This window comes from Amblyomma mixtum, chromosome 3 (genome assembly GCF_055824585.1).
Source record: "Amblyomma mixtum isolate Tamu chromosome 3, ASM5582458v1, whole genome shotgun sequence".
Classification (NCBI taxonomy): domain Eukaryota; kingdom Metazoa; phylum Arthropoda; class Arachnida; order Ixodida; family Ixodidae; genus Amblyomma; species Amblyomma mixtum.
Genome location: NC_143014.1, coordinates 405,837,846 through 405,863,034, shown reverse-complemented (window position 1 = coordinate 405,863,034; position 25,189 = coordinate 405,837,846). Strand labels below are relative to the sequence as shown.

The 25,189-nt window shown below is 46.3% G+C and overlaps 1 protein-coding gene across 1 annotated transcript in view; it reads left to right on the top strand.

Moving 5' to 3' along the window:
- LOC149357487 (uncharacterized) overlaps nucleotides 1–24,930 on the top strand; it is a 115,020-nt gene extending 90,090 nt beyond the window's left edge. Inside the window, exons 25-31 of the mRNA XM_089584747.1 lie at nucleotides 7,111–7,175; nucleotides 9,028–9,097; nucleotides 11,084–11,159; nucleotides 19,480–19,544; nucleotides 22,790–22,897; nucleotides 23,699–23,776; nucleotides 24,913–24,930. Coding sequence (XP_089440873.1) covers nucleotides 7,111–7,175; nucleotides 9,028–9,097; nucleotides 11,084–11,159; nucleotides 19,480–19,544; nucleotides 22,790–22,858 — 345 coding nt within the window. The 3' untranslated portion in view covers nucleotides 22,859–22,897; nucleotides 23,699–23,776; nucleotides 24,913–24,930. The remainder of the gene's footprint in view (nucleotides 1–7,110; nucleotides 7,176–9,027; nucleotides 9,098–11,083; nucleotides 11,160–19,479; nucleotides 19,545–22,789; nucleotides 22,898–23,698; nucleotides 23,777–24,912) is intronic.
- Nucleotides 24,931–25,189: the final 259 nt, after the last annotated feature.

The window sequence follows — 25,189 nt, the reverse complement described above, 5'->3', positions numbered from 1 at the left end:
GACGGGTGGGCGGTCGGCTGGCAGCGCTGTCGTATACGGGAATCGGTCGGACGGCGCGGTAGGGGCTGGAGAGTAGAACGCCGGCGGTGGTGGCGCAGGGCTTCGCAATGCCTCGCTGTATGTCATCACATAGGGCGCTGGCGGTTGCGGAGGTGGAGTGGGCTGCACCGTGCGGCGTATCTCGTCACGGACAGCCTCCGAGATGGCGGTGACACTAGGAGGCTGCTCCACAGAGCGAAGCTTCTGCAGCTCTTCGCGAACGATGCTCCTGATGAGCTCTCGGAGGGTGGTGTTCTCATCCCCGGGCCTCGGCATGTGGCACTCCACAGCAGTGATGTTTGACGGACGGCCGTAGTGCGCAAACCGCTGCTGCAGGGCGCGCTACATGCCTGCCGCTTCCTTTGCAAAATCGGCGACTGTAGCCGGAGGATCGCGCACGAGCCCAGCGAACAATTGCTCCTTCACGCCCCGCATCAAATGGCGCACCTTCTTGGCTTCCGACATCGAAGGATCAGCGCGGTTGAAAAGCCGGGTCATATCCTCCACGAACATCGCCACGCTCTCGTTTGGCTGCTGCGCTCGCGATTGCAGGGCCAATGCAGCACGCTCCCTCCGTTCGTTGCTGCTGAACGTATCCAGCAACTGGCGCCGGAAGTCTTGCCAGGTGTGGATGGCGGACTCGTGGTTTTCGAACCACGTCTTAGCGGCGTCCTGGAGGGCAAAGTAGACGTTCCGAAGCTTGCGGTCCTCGTCCCACAGATTAAATTCAGAGACCCTGTCATACCCGTCCAACCAGTCCTCCACATCTTCAAACTTGTCACCATGAAACGACGCGGGCTTACGAGGCGAATGAAGAAGCAGCGGTGGCGAACTCACAGTTTGCTGGAAGGTCTGGCTGGCCACCGTAGAGGTCATCTTGCGTGATGGCGCGGTGAGGGGATTGTACTCGGGGGCTAAGCCTTTCAAGCGGCGGCTTGACTTGTGGACAGGTGTCGTGTCCAGGGGGTGTGGCTGAGCGCTGGAGGTTCCTGGGACGTCTTCGTACATAGATCGTACCCAGCACCTCCACCAAAAATGTCACGGACGCCGGTAGGACGTTCTATCTCTGGCAGAACAGTACCTGGCGAGCACACTGGGCAGAGCGCAGCCGGCAGCCACTAGCACCGAGCAGAAGAGGACGAAGTCCGGCGCGCGACAAAGGTCGAAGACAGACCGCACGGGAGCGCCGGTAGAGTGATGGCTAAACTAAGTGCGGCAATATCCAAACACGTCGTGTACATCGGTCACAGCGCTCCACAACCCAGCTGCTTCTTTTGTGTCTGTCACTGCCTCCGTAGACAGCGCAGCGTTGCCCAGACGACTTCCTGTACTTGTAGGAGAATGAGAGGGGCGTGATTAAGCACTCTTAGAGGTTCCCAAGCTCGCTTATTATGCAAGGCTTATATTCACTTCGTAACGGTTTGAGCGTTTTAGCGTTCGAGCTAACCGGTCCAGGTGCTATTGTCGTAGTCTGGTCTGTACGCAGTCTATTCGTGTGATTGTAAATCCTGACAAATAGGAGGCGCGGCTTACGAAAAAAAAAAACTGGTTGTCAAGTGCATTTCTTGAACGCAAGTCAAGAAATGGCAGTACGCCAAGGAATGCTAATGCATGAAATAGGATACTACGGCTATTATGGCATACACTTTACTGACGCTTGTAAGTACGTTGCTGCTACTATAGAAGGAACGGGCACCTAGTTAACGTTCGAGGGTTAAAATTCTCGGAGACGTTAGACAAAGGAGCAAGTTGTGAGGAAATGTGAAGGAAATAAAACCCACTGTGCGAACAGCAACAATTACTTTTTGCATATAAAGTTCCCCCGGAAGGAAACTGCGATATCGCGATTAACACTTGTGGCAAAGCAGCGTCAGAAATATTAATTGCCATGTTCGCCCTGAATATTGCCGTATTCTCGAGTTGGCACAAAATTTTAAGCTAAAAAAATTCTCATTAAATTACGTAGTTTTTGGGTGTGGCGGCCATCAGCTGACTCTAGCTGGGATGCCCAGGAAAACTGTGCAAGAATACGCCGTGCCTTCTGATTGGGTGGAGCGTTTGCGGGAAAACGTTCAGTGATGTAATTTTATTATTCTGACAGTGAGGCCCTTTTTGTCTCTTTAAGTAATTTTGTCAAGGAGGCGAAAGTGCGCTCTGCTCGGTAATAAACCCAAATCATCATCTTGCTGGGCTGAGAAAACCAGGGTGATTTTTTTTTCAGATGAATGATTGCACTACAGGAATTCAGACGTTGGAGTGGCGTCACCGTCGATGTAAAACTGAACTAAAATACCCCTCAGCTGGGAAAGCCACTTTTATTTGCGGTTTTCTAATCATTCAAAGACAAATATGCTCTGCAGCGTTTACTCCTAGGCTACCTGCCTGATGTTTAAAGATGTATCATTTCACAGATGAACACAGAGCACATTTCATATGAAGAAGAACGGGGCTAGCTATGAAGGAGTGTGTCGTTAGGACAGGTGAACTTTCTCTATGTACTTTTTTCATTGAGAAGTTTAAGAAGAATTTAAGTCACTGCATATGATTAGAAAAATTCAGGACGGCACTTTGTTGACCTAAAGTGCGGTGAGGCGAAAGCCTTAAGGCAGTGTTGCTGCTTGCATCAGTGATGTATGGTTAAGATGTTAAGCTTCGCCTCTGAGTGGAACGTGACAGCGTCTTGCAACGCTGCCAGGGAGTTCACAGAACGCCATCGCCCATTCGGCTCTACGCTTTGCTCGATGGTAAATTGGTTTTTGAGTAAAGGAAATCTCTCTCACATATCTCGGTGGACACCTGAACCTCGCCGTAAGGGAAGGGAGGAAGATGAGAGTGAACGAAGCCGTCGTATTAGCTAGACGCGCCTTTGTTCATTCCAAACTATCCAGCTGGCATGGCGGAGTAGTTAGCGCGCTCGTCTCGCACTCCGCTCATCCTGGTTCTATTCCCCAACTCGACCGATTTCCTGCTCGGTTTTATTTATTTATCTGGTCTGACTAGAAAGGTTAATTAGGCTAATTGGTCTTTACTATTCTTCTAATGCCATCCATCATGTCCTGTCACTCACCTGTCAAGTGACGGAACTCTAGAATGTTCGACACAATGTGTATGAAACGCCTAGAAACGTCTATTATTGATGTTTGATAGTTAAGCAATACTCGCGCATTTTCCTATACTAGTTAATGTATCGTTAGTAATAGTTAACGTGACCTTAACTGATACACTGATTAATTAGCGTTAGTTAAGGTACAGGCGCAATGCACAGTCCCACATGCCACTTCTTTACTACTAATTACCAATTTGTCATTTAGTCATTAAGTGCAATGATATAATCATGAAATTCGTTTATATCATGTTCCGATATCTTTCGATTGCGCCCTATTAAGTATCGGTTGGCTATTGATTGGCATATGCCCATATAAGGCATGCATCTGAAACTCGAACATTTGCTAACACGTCTTGGTCACGACAGTATGAGGCATTAAAGGCTTTCGGCTTAGAAATTTCAACAATTAAAAAGGTCGCCGAGGGTAGACTCCTTTCACCTCATAACTAAAGCAAAAGACACTGTTTAGGACGATTTCCTTGCCCAGAGCTTGATGAAAGACTTTTTATCATAGACTCCAATGTTTCTTTCTTTTTAGCACAACTGAAACAAAATAGGCTCTAAGCCGAGCGTCATGAAGTTGCTACAATCCTTAAAGCGACTGATCAACAACAGAAACGCTTTGCGGTCAGGCGTGGTTCCTGTAGGGTCTCGATTTTTTCACTCAACATTTAGCCACCTCTTCGTCGACTAGGTGGAACTACATTAATTCGAACATAAAACATAGCGCACAATATATATTTCGTGGCTATTTTTTTGTCCAAAAAGGGCTGCGTTCTAGGACTTACTTTAGTCTTCAGCAGACTGTCCACTAATTCATAACGGTGCATTTGCGGCCAGAAGAAAAAATAAATTGTGCATTTTGACAGCCAGTTGAAGGGATGTGTACAATATGCGTGTAAATAAGCTCATTCCGCCATGCTTCGGGCATCTATCAAAGAACTTCAACCACAGGATAGCAGGTCTTGGCTAAGGGCCATGCGCCAATCCGCGCCTGGCGCTCTATCTACCACCTCCATGACTCCAGTTGCGCGCCAACTCACTGATACTCTAAAAAGCCCTGCCAATCGAAGCAGAGTTCCGGAGGAACCCGGACCACCACCGCCTTTCGCGGTCACTGCTGTGAAGCTGCCTATATGCCCCAGCACTGAGCACACAGAAGAATGAGCTTCCAGGCCTTCTTCACGATGCACCGTGAGCTCAGTGCGGCTAGCGACCTCTTGAGGTAGACAAGTACCAGGGCAATTCCAAAAGTAAGGTCTCCAAAGTGTTGGGGCTGCAGGAAAACTATCAGCGCCGCTGTTGGCCACACTGCTTTGTTCGCGGTTCCCTTCTCTCTAAAACCAGCTATCGCGTGCCACCTGGCCGGCCATTCTCGGCTCGGCAGCCGCTTGTGTAACGGAACGCTGTCTTATATCTACCGCGAGGTGCGACGTTCACGCTGTTCTTCGATATCTGAACTCAAGAGGCCTTCAACCTGCTGAAATCCGTCGCCAATTGACCGAAGTGCATGTAGAGGAGAGAAACTTTATTAGACCGAAGGGTGTTGAGGGCACGTACGCCCTTCAGCGTCCATACGACCACACGGCGCTCAGATGCCATGAGTCCACAATGGTCCTTCACGTCGGCGGTCCTGTGTGTCGCGATCTTGTGCGTTTCCGAATCCGCGAAGCGCAAGAGGGTCTCTCATTTCCACCGGCTGGTCATGCGCTCCATGCCCTGCGGGGGAGGATGCACCTAGCATTTTGAGAGGATATAGGTGACGGTGGCGAGTGGGTGGTGCAGAGAGAGTAGTGGGGATGTAGGCTCGCGGGTGGATCAGGGAGAGGATATAGGGGGATGGGAGTGTCCGGGTCTGAAGGCGTTTCCGGAGGAGATGGTGGTAGTTATCCAAGGAGGGGTGAAGGGTAGAGCTGGCGCGCTCGGCCTTATAAGCTTGCGTCAGCTCGCTGAAGGGTGCATGCGCTCCCGGGAAGAGCCGGCGCCCAGTCCGCCGCCACCAGGAAGACCGGCGGTTATCTTGCCTTCCCATTACTCTCCCTGCACAAGCCATGTCCTTGGGCGTGGTCATTGGCGGCCTAGTTTTCGGGATTACCGGAGTACGCAAAGTCTCATATGAGCTCCACATGGAAGGGCAGGCATGCGGGAAGCAAATTGAGAATGCAACAATTCTCGTCGACTCACCGTTTCGGGAAATTTAGGAGGGAGGTTAACGGAGCCTTTAATTATATTGGCGGCTTCCGGGCGAGTAAGCGCGAGCGCTATCGCTGCTTTCTCAGCGGTTTCTAGCTGGAGGAAGGTGAGTGGAGAGCGTAGCAGTAGGTTGTAGGGTGTGATCTACAAGCACTGTTGCTGCCGCAGTAACCGTGCAGGCCGCGTCCACCCATACAGCGTAAGGTTCCGACCAGTGGTATTTCAGACGTTCCCGTGCACGGGCCGCGTGGCGCGGCTGGTGGTATGTTGGGTGAGTGTTTCGAGGAAAAGTTGACTAAGAGTAGCGAAGGTATGGGTGGTGTGATGGGGAGAAAGAAGGGCTCTGCAGTCTGGATACGCATTTTAAGTTGTTGAGGCCTTGGCTTGCAGTAGAGGATTGGGGAAGTCCATCCCATAGGAAATTGGTCATTGGTTCAAGGCGATGGTAATGCGAGCGGTGGGTGAAGAGCGGGATGTGGAGCGTATAAGGAGGTGTTCAGACTTTTCTGGGGAGCAGGAAAGTCCGATGTTTATCTTGTGCTGTGGGATGTTAGCTGTGGTTTGTAAGGTTTTTTCTGTGGCTGAATCACTACCATGAATGGTCCACAGCGTGATATCGCCTGCATAGAGTGTGTGTCGAAGGTGGCGGATCACGTGAACGGTTGTTGAAAGTGGTACGAGTGCTGCGTTGAATAGAAAAGGGGAGAGCACCGAGCCCTGCGCGGTGCCAACCTCATTACGGGTGTACGATGGCGACGCATGAGGGCAATGTGGACCTTGTCTAGCCCTTTCGGCTCTGGATTTTTTATTTTCGTCGTAGATTTTTTTGCTTCGTGTTTTTAGAATGTCTAGCGCACTATAACTGCGCAGTAAAAAGTTGAAGCTCGTGGTGCAAGTAATAATTGATTTACAGGTATGGTGTCAAAATTGGACATCAGGGCTTAATGGGTGTAAAATGCGAAAGGGACCGTTTTGGTTGCCACAACCGACCACAAATAAATTAACGAAAAAATTTCATATTTTCCAGTGTGGAGACTTGTAAAGAAGCTTTTTTTTCCTTTGTGAAGGATAGATGGATATTGCAGTTGCCACAAAAGACTCCGCTCCCTCCTGTTTACCTTGATTTTAGTATCCAACCTCATAATTCTTGTTGCTGACGGGCTTGTGTTCTAAAGAGTTGAAAACTGGGCGAGTTGGTACGAATTCATACTGGTGTGGCACCACAGGGACAGGGATAAACTTTGGCACCACAGGGACAGGGATAAACTTTGTCAGTTGTTAGTGAGCACTTGTGTTGTTGTCACTCTGTCTCTGTCCCTGTCCCTGTGGTGCCACACCAGTATGAATTGTGTTCTAGCTTGTGTACGTCATGTCGCCAACACAGATGTTCAAAACTTGCGTAGCCCTTTTGGAAGGCAACTGTAGTCAAGATGAAGGTTTTCCAAAATTTGTAACACTCTCCTTTATCGAGCTTCATGAAGCGCTTCCGTAGCCCAGTGCGAAGCTCGGCATATCTAACTTCTAAGCTTGCGCAAGCTGACGGGCGCCTTTTGCGTTCCACAGACCGGCACCTCTTTCTCTCTTCTTTCACTCTCACCTTCCTCCCTTCATTTTTCGACGCGGTTCAGGTGTCCACTGAGATATATATGTGAGACAGATACTGCGCCATTTTGTTTCCTCAAAAACCAATTTGATTGGCAATGCATCTCGCTTGCGAACTTCCATCTTTTCGTATTCCATATATATATTTCTTTCTCAATGTTTCCATCTAGAGTGCTGTCGTCGCGTGGGTGTCTTGTTGGTCATCTTCCTGTCGACAACACAGGAAGTACGCCAGGTGAGGTCGCAAGCTCATTTCCAGAGAAGCGCCAGAAATGCCCATTCAATTTATTTCATCATGAAACTGCACAGGAAACACCAGCAAACAACTGTTGGGTCAATAGCGAAAGCATGCATTGGCACATACAGTATGCATGCATAAGTGCAGCAGCTTACAAAACAGGATTGAACAATAGTGTAATCAGTTGGAATGACAGAAAACACACGTCAATGCAGGAATGATATAATTTTATTACAAAGCATTGGCTCCATGTAGGCATCCCAAGTTATTTAACTGACCTTTGAAAGATGGAACCTCTTTATGGAGGACACCACGTTGAAAGCAGGCTTCTATTGGCAAAGTTTTCCTTATTTTGAACCATGATACTGAAACAGTGATTGGCCATACGTGTTTTCGTTAACTGGTGAATTAACGACGGCTAACCATAATGCCATAATGAGTGATTATTACATATTGCCTTATCGTTTGAAATGGAGACAATCAGTTAAGCGGATTTTGTGAAGAGAAGTATTTTCATCCTGAAAACTAAATCACTGCTCGAATGCAATAGACCTGAAGAGGGCATTATTCACACCGCTAATTTTTCGAGTGAAACAGTTGTGTCCAAATAGGTTTTAAATGTGCAAGGCCATGGTTTGCAATGGTATGCGATATGAGAATGGAAGAGAGAGAAGCAAATGATTTTAATACAGGAAGATGAAAATGCTTTCAGCTTTGAAGCCATAGCCTGCTAGTGCCAGCTTAGGGCTTAAGCTACGAAACCCATGGAATGGGAGCTTGGACAGCAAAGGAGTCTGGCTGCGCTTGTGACGGTCAGTCGAGGACATCTCCATTGAGTCTGAGACCACTATCTCCACACTCTCTAAGGGTGGGAGGAAGCATAAGGGTGAAAAGAGGTGACATTGGCGAAGATGCGTTCAATGAAGGCGGAGGTTTTAGGACTCTAACCATGCTTGCAGACATCATTTCATACAGTTTTTAGTGGTGGCCCCAATGATTATACATCGGGATTGGAAGGTATTTAGACGTGAGATATACAAGTATCTAAGCATACGCACAAATCGTGGGGTAACTGACTGTGACGCCGGCCAGAAAAATTAATTAAAATATTATGAGAAATGCCCTCTCATGAATGAAAGGGTGCTCCCGGGTACAATACACGGTAATTGATTCGAGCATTCTTAAAACATGGAGTGGTTCTGGGCACGTCGTTGGCAGATGTTAGTAGCTAAGATCCGGCAGACATCCTGTGCTTGTTATTTAGCAGAGGGAAGTGCAAGGTTGCTCCAGGCGCCAGTTGCAGTACGAGTAGGGAAAGGAATAAGGGTTGGATAAGAATGGGGGGGGGGGGGTGAGGGGGTGGATTTTCGGAAGCATGCAAAGTGACCAGGATCACTTGGTGTGGAAAGCATCTGAGCCAGAGTGGGGATAACAGTGAGGTACAATTCATTTCAGGTGTCTAAACCTTGTTGTAGCTTCACTACTTGGGGGAGAAGAATCTAGCCCCTCGCTAAATTTTAAAAAGACAAAAGTTAGGAAACTCGGGGAGAGTGGACTTGGGACAGTTTAGAGCACACATCAGAAATATTCACTGCCACAAAAAAAAAGGCAGCCAAAATGACGTCGGAACTCCATAAGTTAATCCAAATAAATTTTGAAGTTCCAACACTTTGCAGATAAGCACTTCATTTGAGGCGCAAAAAATTGCCGCTTAAAGTCAGAATGACACCTTTTAAATGTGCTTATGGTTTCGCTTTTTGGCGCTGCAATAAGCACTTTTAGTGGTTTCTATGCAGAAATTACCCCTGGCTGCCCTGATTATGTCCCTTCTGTGATGCCGTATTTTCAGTCTCGTCGGGACCACAAGAAAGGCAGCGTTATTACAGACAGCAGCTCGAGCGCGAAAGGCTGAAATTGCAGTAAGTAAAGTATAAAATAACTAGTTTTTTTGTGCATGTCAAGTAACCCCTCCAGTCCACGTGGCTAGTGGAAAAAGCCAAACTTTGTCAAGCCAGAGCGCCAAGGGTAGCTTTCGAAATGCTAAGAACTGATATGGCTATTACTAGCGACCGGGTACAAATCTCTATTTGCAGCTAGGTGCCTAACTCTACAAGTAAAAAGTTAAAAATGCGTTAACCAGCTTACTACTGAAGACAGTTGACCAGTTTTCTTGGTTTGCCAACACTAGTAATACTGTGCCTCAAATGCCATTTTTTTTCTCCAAAAAGCCTTTTTTAATTTTTAATGTGTTCCCTGAAACACCTGGTACATTTCCTGTGTACGGTTACAAGCCAGTGAATAGTGAACGTATGGAAACTTTCCACTTCAATGAAATTGGCATTCTTTTTCATCTTAGTCTTTACTCAGCAATGTATTCAGACATGACTGCTTGACAATTACGGCAACTTATTAAAAATTCCAGCTTATAGGCTGCTGGATCTCTATGCAGGCTGCACTGCTGGGATGATCAGGAAACCAAACTGAAGTTTGGCGGCATGACTAAGGCTCTTCTGCTTTTTAAAAGGAGCGACAGCTACATGGGCTCTCTCTCGGGGGTTCCATGAAGCAGCGCTAGTAGACAACTTGCCTATCTCTGCCATGTTTTCTGCGGACGATTGAAAGGGCACTCAGTGAGCGCATTTCATGTGCTGCTATGCTGGGGTTCGTGCACCTTTTAGTCTCTTACTCAGAAGTTTATCCTTTGAGCTTTTGCACGGCAAGCATGCAGTTTATTCTATTATTTATTTTCAGTACACCCTGCAGCTCCGAAGCTTTATAGCAGGGGAGTGGGTACAACGTTAAAGTGACCAGCAGTTGAATAAAATCACATGAGAGAAAGAACAAAGGGGGAGTGAGGGTTGACAAAGAAGCAATGTATAGAGATAAATTAAACAAATAATATACAACCGAAGAAGCAGCAGTACATTTGTTCAACTAATATTTGAAAGAACAGTTAAATCACCAATCATTGATAGCCATAAAAATACATCACGATGAGCACTCGCAGCTCCAATTGGCAGCTTGTTCCGGTGAGAAATAGTATGTATAGGATACCACATCGGCTGAAGAAGCAGCTATCGCACTAACGATATCCAAGAATAGCAAGGAAACGATTATGTCCGACTCACACGTAGCGGTACTTAGTTATATTAGGGGCTGCGTGGGCATTCCATGTTGGAACATTTTCGAAACGTCCAATCCCCAGAATGTCCTGATGGTCTGGACACTAGGGCACCTCTCAACGACGGCCAATGGGGTGGCCAACACAGCTGCTCGAGCTGCCCTCCTCCAAGCATCTGGCACACAGCCTCTCTCTGACACCATTAACGATGCCTCACCCTTACTAAGCTACGCTGAAACTAAAGATTACGATAAGATTGTTACAAGGAAATATTTTCTAGCTCACAAAAGCCGTAGCAAATTTGAAGAACACATCATCCGGCGGCTGCAAACTGTCCAATCCCTACTTTATGAGCTAATGGTATCAAGACATACGCAATTCATTCTGCCCCTTCTGTGGAGCACCTGGCACACTATTTCACACAGTTTGGGAATGTCAAGAAAACCCAGACCTGGGCAACAATCTTTATCCAACATGTCGCTGTCCTCTCGACCAGAATTCATTAGGACTTGGGAGAGTATAGAGCACACTTCAAAAATATTCACTGCCGCGAAAAAAAAAAGGCAGCCAGAATGTCGTCAGAACTCCATAAGTTAATCCAAAGAAAATTTGAATTTCCATCACTTTGCACATAAGCACTTAATTTTTGGTGCAAAAAAATCGCCGCTTAAATGTGCGTAAGGTTTCGCTTTTTGGCGCTGCAAAGAGCACTTTTTGTGGTTTCTATGCAGAAATCACCCCTGGCTGCCCTGGTTATGTGCCTTCTGTGACGCCGTATTTTCAGAGTCTCGTCGCGACCAAAAGAACGGCAGCGTTATTACAGCCGGCTCCTCGAGTGGGAAAGGCTGAAAATATTTGCAGTAAGTAAAGTATAAAATGTAGTTTTTTTGTGGATGTCAAGGGATGACACATCGCATCGGCATGTACTGAATCCGCTTGTCTCAAGGGTAAGGGAGGACGAATTCAGTGCTCCTTGACCGCTGCTAAAGTGGAGTATTGAGCTCCCACTCACAGACCGACACTCTACGAATAAAGGCTATAACTGGACAAGCTAAATTTGCATGATGGCCTTTTGTGGTTAGCAGCAGGTGCGAAGTCGCGTGGACAACCTCAGCACACGATACTTATAGATATAATATCTCCATGCAGGGCAAATCTAGAGTACCTCTGAATTATTCTTTGGAAAAATGAAATGAAGCTTTCATGTCGAGAGGAAAAGTGGAGGGAAGTCACTCATTTCGCAGTGAAAGCCGGATCAAGTTTACCGACGCATTATTTGCTCTAAATTTGTGTCATAACTTATTTTCCTAGTTTCGTGGTCTTACTCTGTTTGTTTCTTATGTAGGAGGTGTTGGAAAACCTTCTTTCTTCCCCACTACTCCCATTTAAAATTCAGAGGGTCTGTGGATGGCGTCTACGTACGGAGCGTAGGTTAGATATATCGAACAGCTATTAGAGCCATCTCCCGGATGCGTATCTTCCCGCATCGTTGAGCGAAATACTTGTGGCATCTATTCTGCGCACGTGTCTTAATTTTCATAGCTGATCTCTCATCGCCTAATGGCGCCAAAATTTGAACACAGATGACGTAAAACAATGAGAGAACAGTGAAAATAGGCCAGCCGGCCACGTGATGAGTAAGTGACATATGCAACTGACACGTAGACCCGCCGATCAGATGCAGCGGCAGTGGGGGAGGGGGCAGTTGAAAGGCTCTGAAACACCTTCCCTCTTAATTTGGCGAGCCCTTCCCGGCGAAGCTTTCATGCTCGCATCCTACTCCGTCACCCACACCTGCGTATACAAGTTGATAGGTGGCTATTGGTTACATTCTTTCAGACCTTAGGCAGCTACCATGGCCGCGGCCAATAAGCCGCATAGCTCCGGCGGATCGGGAAGCTCCGCACCACTAGGCGGCGTGCAAAAAAGTGAGAAAAGTAGAGGGAAAGGCGCGAACAAGCTGAAATTCAAATTCTGACTACAGATAACTGAGCTTCCACAAAGTGCATTAAAAAAAAATCTTGCTGGACAATATTCCTAACGCGGCGTGCTTTAGCATCCCATGCATACCGCCATTTTATTAGAGCGCCATTTCAGAGCTCCTTTAAGGTGGCGGTCCCACTCTGACGGTGAGCGGGAACCATTTTTGGTGATATTTGTACGTCGACTGTACCTCGCTCGTTCGCTTCATAAATATGGTTCAGATATCTCCAAAAAGCTACTTTTCTCTGCTTTCAAAAGATGCATTTTGTTTAACGGTAGCTGCAAATTTGTTTCAACTGTAAAAGAAAACGCAAAGATGAAAACTGGCAGTTGAGCTCAACTTGTCTCAGGAAATGCAAAATTGTGAAAAACCTCTTGCACCTAGAGAAATATCTTTCGAGATACTTTGAGATCGGATGCTAATCAACATAGTTAAGCATTTAGAAGTACGTGTATGTATTAGTTTATTAGCCACACATGTTTGAAAAGCATAGAAAACAGAACAATGTAATCTGCAATAACTTTTGTGATATGCATTGCATTGCGGCGCCTTTTTGTACAGTTTGAGATCGTCTAATCGCCCTTCCATTCTGAAATTTTCATCCGTCTGCCTTGTTTAGTTTAAAAATTATTCCTGATCAAAATTAGCGTTTTTTCGAAATAGTTAAAAACGGAATGCAAAATTGTTCAGGTAACCAGCGCGTGGCAGTTTTGAGATTTTGCGTGAAGAAACTTAATACTTCGCTCTACGCGGCTAAGCATCGCCTTTACTCTAAGGCTTTTGGGGAATGCGCAATGTCTAGTTGATTTTAGCTACCTTTTTTGTTCTCCTCATGAAGGACACAAGCTCTTGAAACGTTCCGCGGCTTCTTTTTTTCTGGCAAATATACTCTTAAAATGTCGGTCTCTCATTCCTTTAATCAACTTGTAACAATTGCCAAGAACAAAGTCCACAGAATACAAACAATAATAGCAATAACGCAGCGACATGCGATAAATGTAGATAAATTTAGTAAGTAGCGCCATCTACACACATGCACGTGTACTAAATAATCACAGTTCAAAAAAATAACGAGTGTGGCGCTGCTAAACATTTACAATCAGGAGGTGTTCACGAGAGGGAACGATACCTCTACGATGTTCGCACGTTTCCCTCGATTTTGCCCTATGTAGTGTGTGTCGAACTTCCAAGCAGATTTCCGCCATATTGCTTTGCTGGATTGTTTTGTAGCGTAAAGCTAGTAAAGCCACACTACGCGGGTCAGAGCCGAGTTTTGCGCGAGTGTGCGCCGCCTGTTATGCGCAGCGCGAGAACCGCGTGACGTCACGAGAGGCGCAGGTCCGCCGGTGCGAGCTCCTCGCTGCCGGCGCCGCCGGCGTGCGCTCCTCTCCGACGCGTGACCTCGTGTTTACGACAGTTGCGCCGCGCGCTACTGCGCATGCGCGAGGAGGGTGCGCGGAGAAATGACGGTCGCGCTCAACATGTAAGCTCTGGTAAGCTAACGAGAGTCGAGCCGCTGCCAAACGGCGCAGAAGACTGGAAAATGTAAATTCTTCCGATCCCGAGGTTGTCGCCTGGCAGTTTGCCGTCGAGCAGCCAAGGCGAAACGTGCGGCCGAAACACCGGATCACTTGACGCTACGTATATCCAGGCATAGAAGTGCTAAGCCACTGCCAATTTTTTTCACCTGACGCTACGAAACGCATTCTGGGCGTCGTATTATTTTTCGAGGACAGCTTTGGCATTGCTAAAGCGACAGGAAAGGGAAGAGACAGGCTTTCGCTTCGTGCTGCCGGTTGTTCGTTGTTCCGGCTAGCGCTGTGGAGGGGAAGTTGGAGAGCGCTCGATTCGCCTGCACTCAATGCACCAGTTCGGCAAAGTTCTGCGGCAGCGGCGGTGCGGCGGGTGTGTACCGCTAGTTCCGGCACTTTGAGCGCAGTTTGGCACTGTCTGCTGCCAAAACGGATGGTCGAGTGCAGGCCTGGTCGTCGCTAGCCTTTGCGATGCCAATGAATTGGAGCCAGCTGTTTACAGCCTACATCAGCGGCAGCCAACCTCTCGTATCTCATGAAGAAATGTGCAAACCGCACATCACAATAACATGTTGCCATGAACCAGCCTCGATCCGTTTCTTTGGAGAACTCGAGCAGCGTTCTAGCTTGTCGACGAGTGAAAGTTACTTGAGTCTCCGCCGTTTATCACAACCCGCAAACCAACATCTGCTTCCATGGCGGCTGCAGCTGCACTATTTCAGCACTAACCATGGAGCAGGTGCAGTTTTCCTGAACTAGACTCGCACTTCTTTCAAACGAATGCCGTGGTTCAGAGGGCGTCATGTTCCACCGCTGAAATGAATCCATGTGGTATATAAGTCGGGTACAACTCAAGAACGAAGCAGCACATGCCTATCAAAGGAGACCGCCCAGCCAAGCGCGTCGACCGAACAGTTTTCTGTTCGGTCACCACAGGTGCGCCGCGACAGCAGTGGAGACTGAAGCTGCCACGACCGTCTGTTGCCGAATATGACCCCACCTGTAGCATTCAGCGCTTTTGCGAAAAAGACGCTCTCGCGCGGATCTATGCGAAAGGTGAGCAGCCCAGCCCTCTCCCCCCCTCCCCCTTTAGTGGCCAGTGCAGCTGAGACAATTAACGGGGGCACCACACCTACTAGTACCTTCGCCTTTCTCCCTGTCTTTTCCCCTGCTCCTGCTCAGGTGCTCCTAGAGACGATGGCGGATGCCGGGGCAGCAAAATCTCTTCCTTTCTTTTTGCGTTATTATTCTTTTAGCCTTATCCCGAACAAAGGACATCCACCGTCGGCGACACGGGGACAAAGCGCCGACTCCTTCGTTCTCTTTCGCAGACTTGGCTGCATGCACAGCCACACAAATCGACGTGATTGGCTGGAGAGCTCCGTCTGAGTTGCGTGTGCCGCTTCGTTCTTTTGTTGTAACCGACTATAGTGCTGAGAAGTCCCCTTTTCGGGAACTGGCACAAAGGACCGCCCCCTCCCCTTGCTGCGCGCCCCTCCTGCAGGCGGGGTAGACTAGCGCCGCAGGAAAAGGAATTCTCGGCAAATGATTACAAGCACGTTATAAGCGGTGTTTACATGACGGGTTGAGTGGAGGATTTGAGCTGAAAACCGGTTACTGGGTTCATGTAAACGAGTCGGGTCCGGGAGTCGAGGGAGCGAGTCCAGTCAACTCCGCTGCAGGGGGTGGGTTGACTCACTCGACCCCAACAGCAGACAGCACGTAAACCGGTCTGAGTAGGGTTAGTGGAAGGCGGGGTGATAAATGCGAACCTGTTATTCGCTTGCGCCGTAGCGCCTGCGAGGCAGCCGTGCATGCCGCAATCTTCCCGGCTGCCACTGCCCTTTCCCGCTGCGCCGTTCGACGCTTGGTGCCGCTGCTGTTGAACCGGTCGCGACTCGCTAAAATCGAGTTCATGTAAACATGCAGTCAAGTTGGGCTGACCTTGCTCAACTCGATCTCCTGGCTCGACCCGCCGAAGTCGGGTTCATGTAAACGAGGCTATAGTTTCCTGACAATAGACGGTGTGAAAATAGCAGCTGTTCCTACAGTTTCCAGGTACGCGCGCGTGGACACGCACGCATACACACACACATACGCGGGCGCACTTTTTCAATCTTTGACCCAACCAAATCGAGGCAAATCGACGCAAGGTTAGAAAGATATACATTTCAACACGCGATGGAAAATTCTGGAGGGAATAAGCAACCTAATGATGCGAACTGGATACAAGAAAGACGTACGTCTAAAATGAATAAGAGCACGAAGTTGAGGGTCCAAACGAGAGAGGGGAGGGGGTCACCCTAGGTGCCTACAGAACTATCACTTTGTAGCCGACCCCTTTTTTTTGGCAGCATTCCTGCACACCTCGCCCCCCCCCCCCCCCCCCCGTTCTTCTTCGTACAATGTCTATAAAAAAGTCTCGAGTCCGCCTCGTGAATGGTATGCATCTGTATACTGCATTTTTGTGAGCCTTGGCAAAATTCCGTCGAAGTTGATCGGAATTGGTTGCAAGGTGCCGCCGCATGTACGACGAATATTTGCTTCTGAGGTAAACACATTCCGACACCCTGCGGTGCTAACCCTCTCAATAGCAATTTCACGTCTCTTGCGCAATGTCGATTCATCTCAAGGGTAAACAGAAATTGACAATTGCCCACTTCTCTCTGCCTTTTTCTTTACCAACCATAGTTTATAAGGTTGGACAGGCATACGCTGAGCGTTGACTAAATTGTATAGCTGTCTTTGTTATAGTTTTCTTATCATAGATGCAATATCATTTGATAAAAAAATATATTTTTTTTCAGCGCTTTAGTTAGCAGGTTACACTCTAGACCAGGAGTGTTCCGACTACTACTAATATTACTATGCATCAACAGTGACGAAGTGATTGAACGCGCAAAAGACGAGGGCAGAAGGAAGGACACAAGAAAGGCACCGATTTCAACTATAAGGTTCATTGAAAAAAAAAAAAACGCTAGAAATATATACATGGGACATAAACATAATTAATTTTCTTTATTTCACACCTTCCTTATTTTTGGCGTCCGCTTCCTCTTTTCGCTTACTTACTAATTTGCTCTGTGCAATTATGTCGACAGTTATCACTAACTCTCCCAAGTTTCCACTGTGTCGACGTTGTGCCTTTTGCGATGCGGGCTGGGCAGCATTATTTTTTTCTTTTTCTTTGCTCCCACTAATATATGTCACGACATTGAAAACAGGAAAGTGTAGTCGCGTAAAACTCAAGAACGAAACGGCACATTCCCTCAAAGGAGGCCCTCCAGATAGTAACATCGACGGTACAGCTTTCTGCGGCTATTTAGCCAAGGCTAAACAAGAGAGAGAAGGAAACGGTCCTCTGTTCCCGTGCTGGCATCCTTATCCCGAACAAGGATCACCTCACCTCTGACGCCGTTTGGACAAAGACGGTACCCTCTTTGCCCCGGCTCGCCCCACTCTCTTTGGCTTTGGCAAGGGACAGGCAGAGAAAGAAGCATGCGGAACCACCCCAGCCAACACCTCCCCCCACGCACGACGAGGACTAGCAGCCGGGCTTGCCATGGTTCGTTTGTAATCCTCTGAAGGCAGGCGCAGCAACAAAAGAACCCTCACGCAGCACAGGTGCACGGGTCAAGAAAGGACCGGACACGTATCTCAACATCTCAACCAAAACCAGTCTCGGGTCGCTGGGGGCAAGACGGGTAGACACTTTCTCAGTGATGGATCAGTGTCGTAGCCTGGTGGCAGAATATGAACTACTCGCAAGATGGCGGCAGTGGAACCGCCACCTTAAGCGCTGGGGACGATATGGCATTGATGCGGTGCCTTGTGATTCTCTGGTATCGCAGGCATTGCTGAATGTAACAAAGTGCGCTTGCACAGGATTGAGTAGTCTTGATTACTGGCGCTTTTCTGGTTATAGCAAGCACTGGAGGAGTTCCTTTAGGAATTTCAAGCGATGCGAAAAATGCGAGGACAACAAGGAATGCAGAATGACAAAATGGCAGCGCAAAACAAAAGGACTGCGCAGCTCCGCGCGTATCGTTCTGCATTTCTCATCCTCGGCTTTGTACTGTTGACGATTGTTTCGTGTTGTTTAAGCATCTAAACCTCGCCAGGTTTTACTTGATCGTAAGGAAGTTTTCGCCGGCCTGTTTTTACCGCCTCAGTTCTTTGTTAAATGTCAGACATCCGCACTGTATAAAAGACACCAGGGGAGTGCGTGCGAAGATGCAGCGTAGCACCGCCAGGAATCTGTTTTCGTGGTTCTGTCTGTCCACTTCGGCAACAGGCCGCAATGTGCACGGTTGTGAGGTCTCTCCAGGTGGCGCACTAGCGATGCGGCTGGGACGGGCGACACGCTTCGCTTGCAGCGTGGCGACTTTGGTTTCGCTGCAAATGCTCTCCGCCAACAATCGCTCCAGCCGAGCGCAGCTTCTGTTTTAAGTTTAGCATCATGTTTCTACTCCCCGTGAACCTATGAGGGGCTGCGTCCGTTTCCTTGTTGTCCGCCGCAATGCTCATTTTAAACAAAAAATCTACCCTGATGAAAATTAACATAAATTCTGTCTAGTGAAAGGCCTGAGCACAGCGAAGAAAGCGATTTGATACTTTGCGTGTAGAATGCCCAGTACCTATGCTTTGCTATAATTTCGTGAAAACTTTTTCAGCACAAATTCTTCATTTTGGCACGACTCTGATGGTGGCCAAAGCTGTGTTATGCATTAGAAGTGGGGTGCATTTGCGGCAATTTGCAGTAGAGTCGCTATGAAAATGTTTCGCATTCCTGGACTCCTGGAGGTATTGCAAGCACTACGCATGCTTTCTATGGTAAGATTGAAACACTGTTCCGGAATCAGGGAAGGTTTTAGCTCTCCCATGCCCAGCTTTCCTGGACATGTACTACTTGCGCCATCTGTCGGCAGTGGCGGCGACACGGCGCGTAGCTGAATGGTAAGGGGTACAAAAAAATCGTAAAACGTGAACAAAAGCACCTACAAAAAATGACCCAGGGATTTGTGTAGTATACACTTAGATGAGGAATGTGTCAAAGTGCTGTTCTGTGCTGTTTATACACGAGGTTCCCAGCGCGTTTGAATGTTGTACGATGCTGCCTAGCGGTGGGGGCCGCATTTTCCCATATCTCAGACTCTAAAATGGTATAGCGCCGCAACACAGATAGATATCAAAAATGACCCTCGGTTTTAGGAGAGGCGCATAACTGGACCCCCGGGAAAGTGGACACCTTACTCGTGCTTTAAGTTATCAGCGTGTGGCTTGGAGTCGTAGTGTAACGCACAAACATTTAATAGTGTTCTTAATTTTGAGTAGGTGTGCTCAGAGCTCAAATTATGTGAGTAAAAGTTTTTTTTTGGCTGCATAAATGCTCTGATACAGCATCCTTTAATGAATATTCAAGGTAAGCGCCACTTTTATGCATAATATGATAAACTTTTGACAGATATCGTAATGGATTGTAACTGAATGTGGCCCTCTATTTTCACTACATTTTTTAATGACAGAACAATGGTGTGTGGAGAAATAATATTCGGAATTTCAAGTGCGTGTACAATATGTGTGTTGCATGGTTGAAAATCATTTGAATCTATATTTGAGAACTTCCATCTTTCCATATTCATATTTCCATCTCCATTGTTCCAGCTAGAGTGCAGTCGTCGCGTGGGTGTCTGGTGGCCTTCCTGTGGAGGACACAGGAAGTTCCCCAGGTGAGGTTGCAAGCTCATTTCCAGAGAAACACCAGAAATGCTCATTCAATTTATTTCATCATGAAACTTCACAGGAAACACCAGCAAACAACTGTTGGGTCAATAGCAAAAGCATGCATTGGCACATAAGGTATGCATGCATAAGTGCAGCAGTTCCAAAACAGGATTGTACAATGGTGTAATAAGTTGGAATGATAGAAAACATAGTTCGATGCAGGAATGATATAATTTGAACATAGATTGGCTCCATGTAGGCACCTGAACTTATTTAACTGTCCTTTGAAAGGTTAAACCTTTTTATGGAGAACATCATGTTGAAAGCAGTCTTCTATTGGCAAGGTTTCCCTTATTTTGAACCGTGATACTGAAACAGCGATTGGCCATACGTGTTTTCGTTAAGTGGTAAATTAACTTTTTTTGTGTCATTTTTAATGTTATGGGTAGGAATCACAAGCATGCCTAACCATAATGAGTGATTATTACATATTATTGCCTTATCATTTGAAATGAAGACAATCATTTAAGAGGATTTTGTGAAGAGAAGTATTTTCACCCTGAAAAATAAATCACTGCTCGAATGCAATAGACCTGAAGAGGGCATTATTCACACCGCTAATTTTTCGAGTGAAACAGTTGTGTCCAAACAGGTTTTAAATGTGCAAGGCCATGGTTTGCAATGGTATGCGATATGAGAATGAAAGAGAGAGAAGCAAATTATTTTAATACAGGAAGATGAAAATGCTTTCAGCTTTGAGGCCATAGCCTGCTAGTGCCAGCTTAGGGCTTAAGTTATCAGCATGTGGCTTGGAGTCTAAATTTCTGTCTAGTGTAACGCGAAAACATTTAATAGTGTACTTAATTTTGGGTAGGTGTGTTCAGAGCTCAAATTATGTGAGTAAAAGTTTTTTTTTGGCTGCATAAATGCCCTGATACAGCAACCTTTAATGAATAATCAAGGTAAGCACCACTTTTGTGCATAATATGGTAATCTTTTGACAGATATCGTAATGGATTGTAGCTGGATGTGGCCCTCTATTTTCACTACATTTTTTAATGAGAGAACTTTGGTGTGTGGAGAAATAATGTTCGGAATTTCAAGTGCGTATACAATATGTGTGTTGCATGGTTGAAAATCATTTGGATAAATTTATATTTGAGAACTTCCTAGTATTGAGTCGTGTTCAAATACCACGCAGACTTTTATAAATCTGACCTTGCCAAAGCCCAATACCTTTGCAACTCATCCGAAGATCGAGTTTAAAGTATTAAGGACTTGGTGCAAAAGCGCTATTTCTTTCTCTTGTCCGTCATTCCTGGGTTGTACTGATCAAGTTTGAAGGTATGTAGGCTTCTTGGGCTCGAGTGCTTTCTGCGAGTGCTTTCTATTTATCTAAACACGCCATCCAAAAGGTGGGGTCTTGAAAGATCCCTTGCATGGCCTGTGACACTTCAGCTAGACACCCTGCGAGAGTCGTATGTGGTGTTCTGTTAATGGGCTTTCTTGTCTGTGTCAGTTTGTGTGAACAAGATTTCAGAGCCCTCACTAAAAAGAGTTTTGGATGTGAAAGGACTACTGCTAGAGTGGTGGAGTTTAGCATATCTGTGCCCGACTTGATAACCAATGTCTTTTTAACATCACAATCACAAAGAAATGCATTTTTGGGCTACTGGCCTCTCAGTGTATCGTCGAGTATGCTACAACTTCACAATTTCCAAAGCGGCCCATTTCAAGGACGTAACGGCTTTTTATGGTTTCACTCTTGACGAAGTCAGTAGCTGAGTAAACTTGCTTCAGTTCATTATGTGGTAGACTCTTTTTCTGGGAGATTTTTTGTATTCTGAGCACTTTAAGCTTTTATAAAACTCCTCAGATACAAGATACATTGAAAGCTGCATTCAAATTTGCACGTCTGGGTTTCTTCCTTTTTCAAGTCCCCTGAAATTGAGATCTTGTCTCCACTTATTTGTATGTCCTGAACTTAAGGGGTGAGTATCCATAAAAGCATTTTTTTTTCAGAAGGCTGCAGGTGACGTTTATTTTAAACACTGCAGTTGCAAGTGTGCATACTTATATATCAGGAGTTTCAGGGAAGACTTCCAAAAATTTGCCAGAATAATTTATGGTTTATGCTGATTTAACATCCTAAAGTGACTCAGGTTATGAGGGATGCTGTAGTGAAGGCCTCAGGAAATTTCGAACACCTGGGGTTCTTAAGGGGGGACATGGGTCTTAGAGCATTTTTTTTTTATTTACAGACCAGATGCAATGAAACTGCACAGACTTATTCAGTTTTTTCTGCTGATTTGAAATATGCAATTTGTTTATTTCTAGGTGAATTAGTTCCTGAGATATATATCATGCCATTCTCTGCTCAAACAATAGAAAAAAAAATGGGTTATCAGAAATTTAATTTTAATATGTAGGTAGGTACTACAATGTGTGAGGAATGCAACACTGGAAGCAGTTTTCAGTTTTTTGTCCGTGTGAACAAATGGGCTTAATAGTTAGTTTTCAAGTGAGTTAACCAGACATACAGTGTCAGAAAACACATGACACACATGAAACTAAATATTAAACCCATTTGTCCACACGGAAAAAAAATTGAAAACTGCTTCCAGCGTTGCATTCCTCACACATTGTAGTACCTACCTACATATTAAAATTAAATTTCTGGTGGCCCATTTTTTTTATATTGTTTGAGCAGACAATGGCATGATATATATTAATATCTCAGGAACTAATTGGCCTAGAAATAAACACATTGCATATTTGAAATCAGCAGAAAAAACTGAATACGTCTGTGCAGTTTCATTGCATTTGGTCTGTAAATAAAAAAAATGTCTTAAGACCCATGTCCCCCCTTAATGTGCACTGACATCGCACAGTACACGGCCCTGCAGAATTTCGCCTCCATCGAAATTCGACCGTCGCGGCCGGGATCGAATCCGCATGTTTCATGTCAGCAGCTGAGCGCCATAACCACTGAGCCACTGCGGTGGTTCAAAAGTTGTTTTTTAGGGGTAAAGTATGGCTTTTGCGGCCTAGTGTCACCATTGTTGGCGGGCACCGGAAAGCTGATGTATTGTCTTGGGTAGTGTGCTGGGTAATAATTTGCACGTGTGTTCGAATACACACGTGCACGTGCACGTCTGTTCGAATAGTGTTCTAATTGCTTTTTCATTCTCTTATTGCTTTTTCTCGTCTTTAATATCATCTTGGTTTTTGTGTTCTTATGTTTTGGCAGCGTGGGATGCGGCCATGGGGAATGGTTCCCTCAATGAAGAAGTCGGGACCATTCTTCGGTCGATTCTGACGAGTGAGAAGTTGGGGATTCTTTTGCGCCGGCTCGACGGTAAGCGTCCACACGAGGTTTTTGCACTGAAGTAAAATTGAGCCGTTTGCGTCTTTCTGAGCATTCGCTGTCGGGGACCGTTTGATTCGTGGCGTCGCGGTGATTTCGAAAATTTTGTTCAGCTTACTTGACACGCTTGCGTGCGCTCTTGCAGAGGCTTGAAAGTTCTGAATTGAATGCATTGTTGAATGACGGCGCAAAAGACGCCGACTTGAGACGCGCTCGCGTACGGTCCTTCTGACTGCGGCCAATGTCAAGTTTTCACGTACTGCATACGACATATCTTATTTGTCAAAACCTTTTCGGGAGTTTTTTTTTTTTTCATTTTATTTCCTATTTGCTTGCTTATCTGCAGTTGGCGGATAGGGCGAGTTTAGTCTCGGTCATGCAGTGGTTCATTGTGGCAGGCTGTTGATATCAGTACAGGAAGTGATTTCTTTTTTTGTTGCTGCCTGGGCTCTGTGGATTGTGTATCTGAAGGCGAAAAAGATACATAATATACAGCGTAAACGAAAGCTTGCAGTGTTCTGTGTGCCTTTGCGGCTTTCATCGGGGTGGAATCAGTGTGCTATGCACGCGGGCTGCTCGCGCCATGTCTTTTCACGCAGTTGACTTTGAGGCGGTGTTGCATCAATTGCTTTCACTCGTCCTACTCTGTTGACCATGTTAAAACCCTGCTATTTACCGACATGAGAAGCAGCATGAAAGCCAACAGTAAAGTAACAAGACAAGCCAACATTCGTGCACTCCTGCTTTTGCCCGTTTATGGAATTTAGCCAAAAATTGTTTTTTCCATTGCAGGTACAAATCATTGAGTATCAGCACTTGCCTCCATGATATGACCCATCATTGAACTTCGAGATTTCACAGATGAATGTGGTAAGTCATCGGGATTTTTATATAGATAGATACAGAGAAAGGGGAAAGGCAGGAATGTTAACTGGAAAGGTTTCCGGTTAGCTACTATATATATATATATATATATATATATATATACTGCTGCCTACACAGTTTCCAACCAATATTTCAGACTTGGCAGGTCCTGATACTATGGTCCAAACAGTTTGGAAAAAAAATCAGTGAACTTCAAAAAATTTACTTTCTTGTAAAAGAAACAATCAATATTAGATTGCATCTGAGAGGGTCATGCTTTCATGTCCGAACCACCTAGCATACCCGATGCCAAACTAACGGGGCCGCAGGTCCATTGTGAATGCACCGTACTACGCACCCCATGCTGCCCTGTGTACACTGCGAGAAGTCTGTTTACTTAGGCGCTAATGGCCACAAAGGCAGTATCCTTGTGGAGAAGTGAATGCTTCAGACTGCCCCCCTTCAGCCTTGCACCACGATTGGTGGTGCCTGAGCAGAGGCGGATGTCACTTCTTTACCGCTTTCAGTGCAATCGCGCATCCTCGCGCACCACTAGCCGTTCCTTAACGGGGGAGGAGGGTCTTAAAAACTTGTTTTGTATTGAGGCTGAAGCCTTTAAGAGTTTAGGTTAAATTGAGGACAACGTACCAATGTATGGAAAGGATCGGAGAGGTATATCGGGTTTTTTGCATCATAACTTTTTTCAGCAGGGTCATCTCATTCAAGAGTGAGTTTTAGTGCCACTTCAGTGTGGTCGTCTCTTTTCCATGACGTCATTATCTCCACATGACAGTACCTTTCTGTAAGTATATCTGTCTTATGGCAACACTTCCCTTTCGTTCAGTCCTCATGTTGACAGAATGATATAGGCTACGAGCCATAATCAATTTTAATGAAAACTGAACGGCTGCCCGGAAGGCCAAACAAAATTTCACACTGCTGTGAACGACAACCGCATTAAACGGAATTTCATTAAAGGAAAACCACTTAAACTGAGAGGGCCGGAGAAGACCCCTCGGAACTAAATCGGATTGGTGCAGTTATAATGAAAGTGAAAAGTGCTGTTGGATGCAGGAGAGGTCTGGGATGAGGTTTCCGACGTGTTTTGGTCTAATGATCCTAATAATCTGTATATCTTTCAGGCCTCAGTGGAGGGGACCTACTCTGCGGCCTTTGCTGCTCGGGCCTCAGTACACGCTTCCCAGCATGAAGATGGTCAGCGCCATCCAACCAACACCTCAGGATTGGCGGAGCAGGTACTACAGTCATTGTCGTTGTAGCAGAGCGTACTGAGGCTCTTCCCGTAGGGTAATCGCGCCACAGACTTGAACGCTTTTATAGTGTTTAAATCTGGCGAATTTGGTTGAGCAACTGTTCTGATGGAAAAACAAGCTCTTTCTTATGTCTTCTCTTAAATGA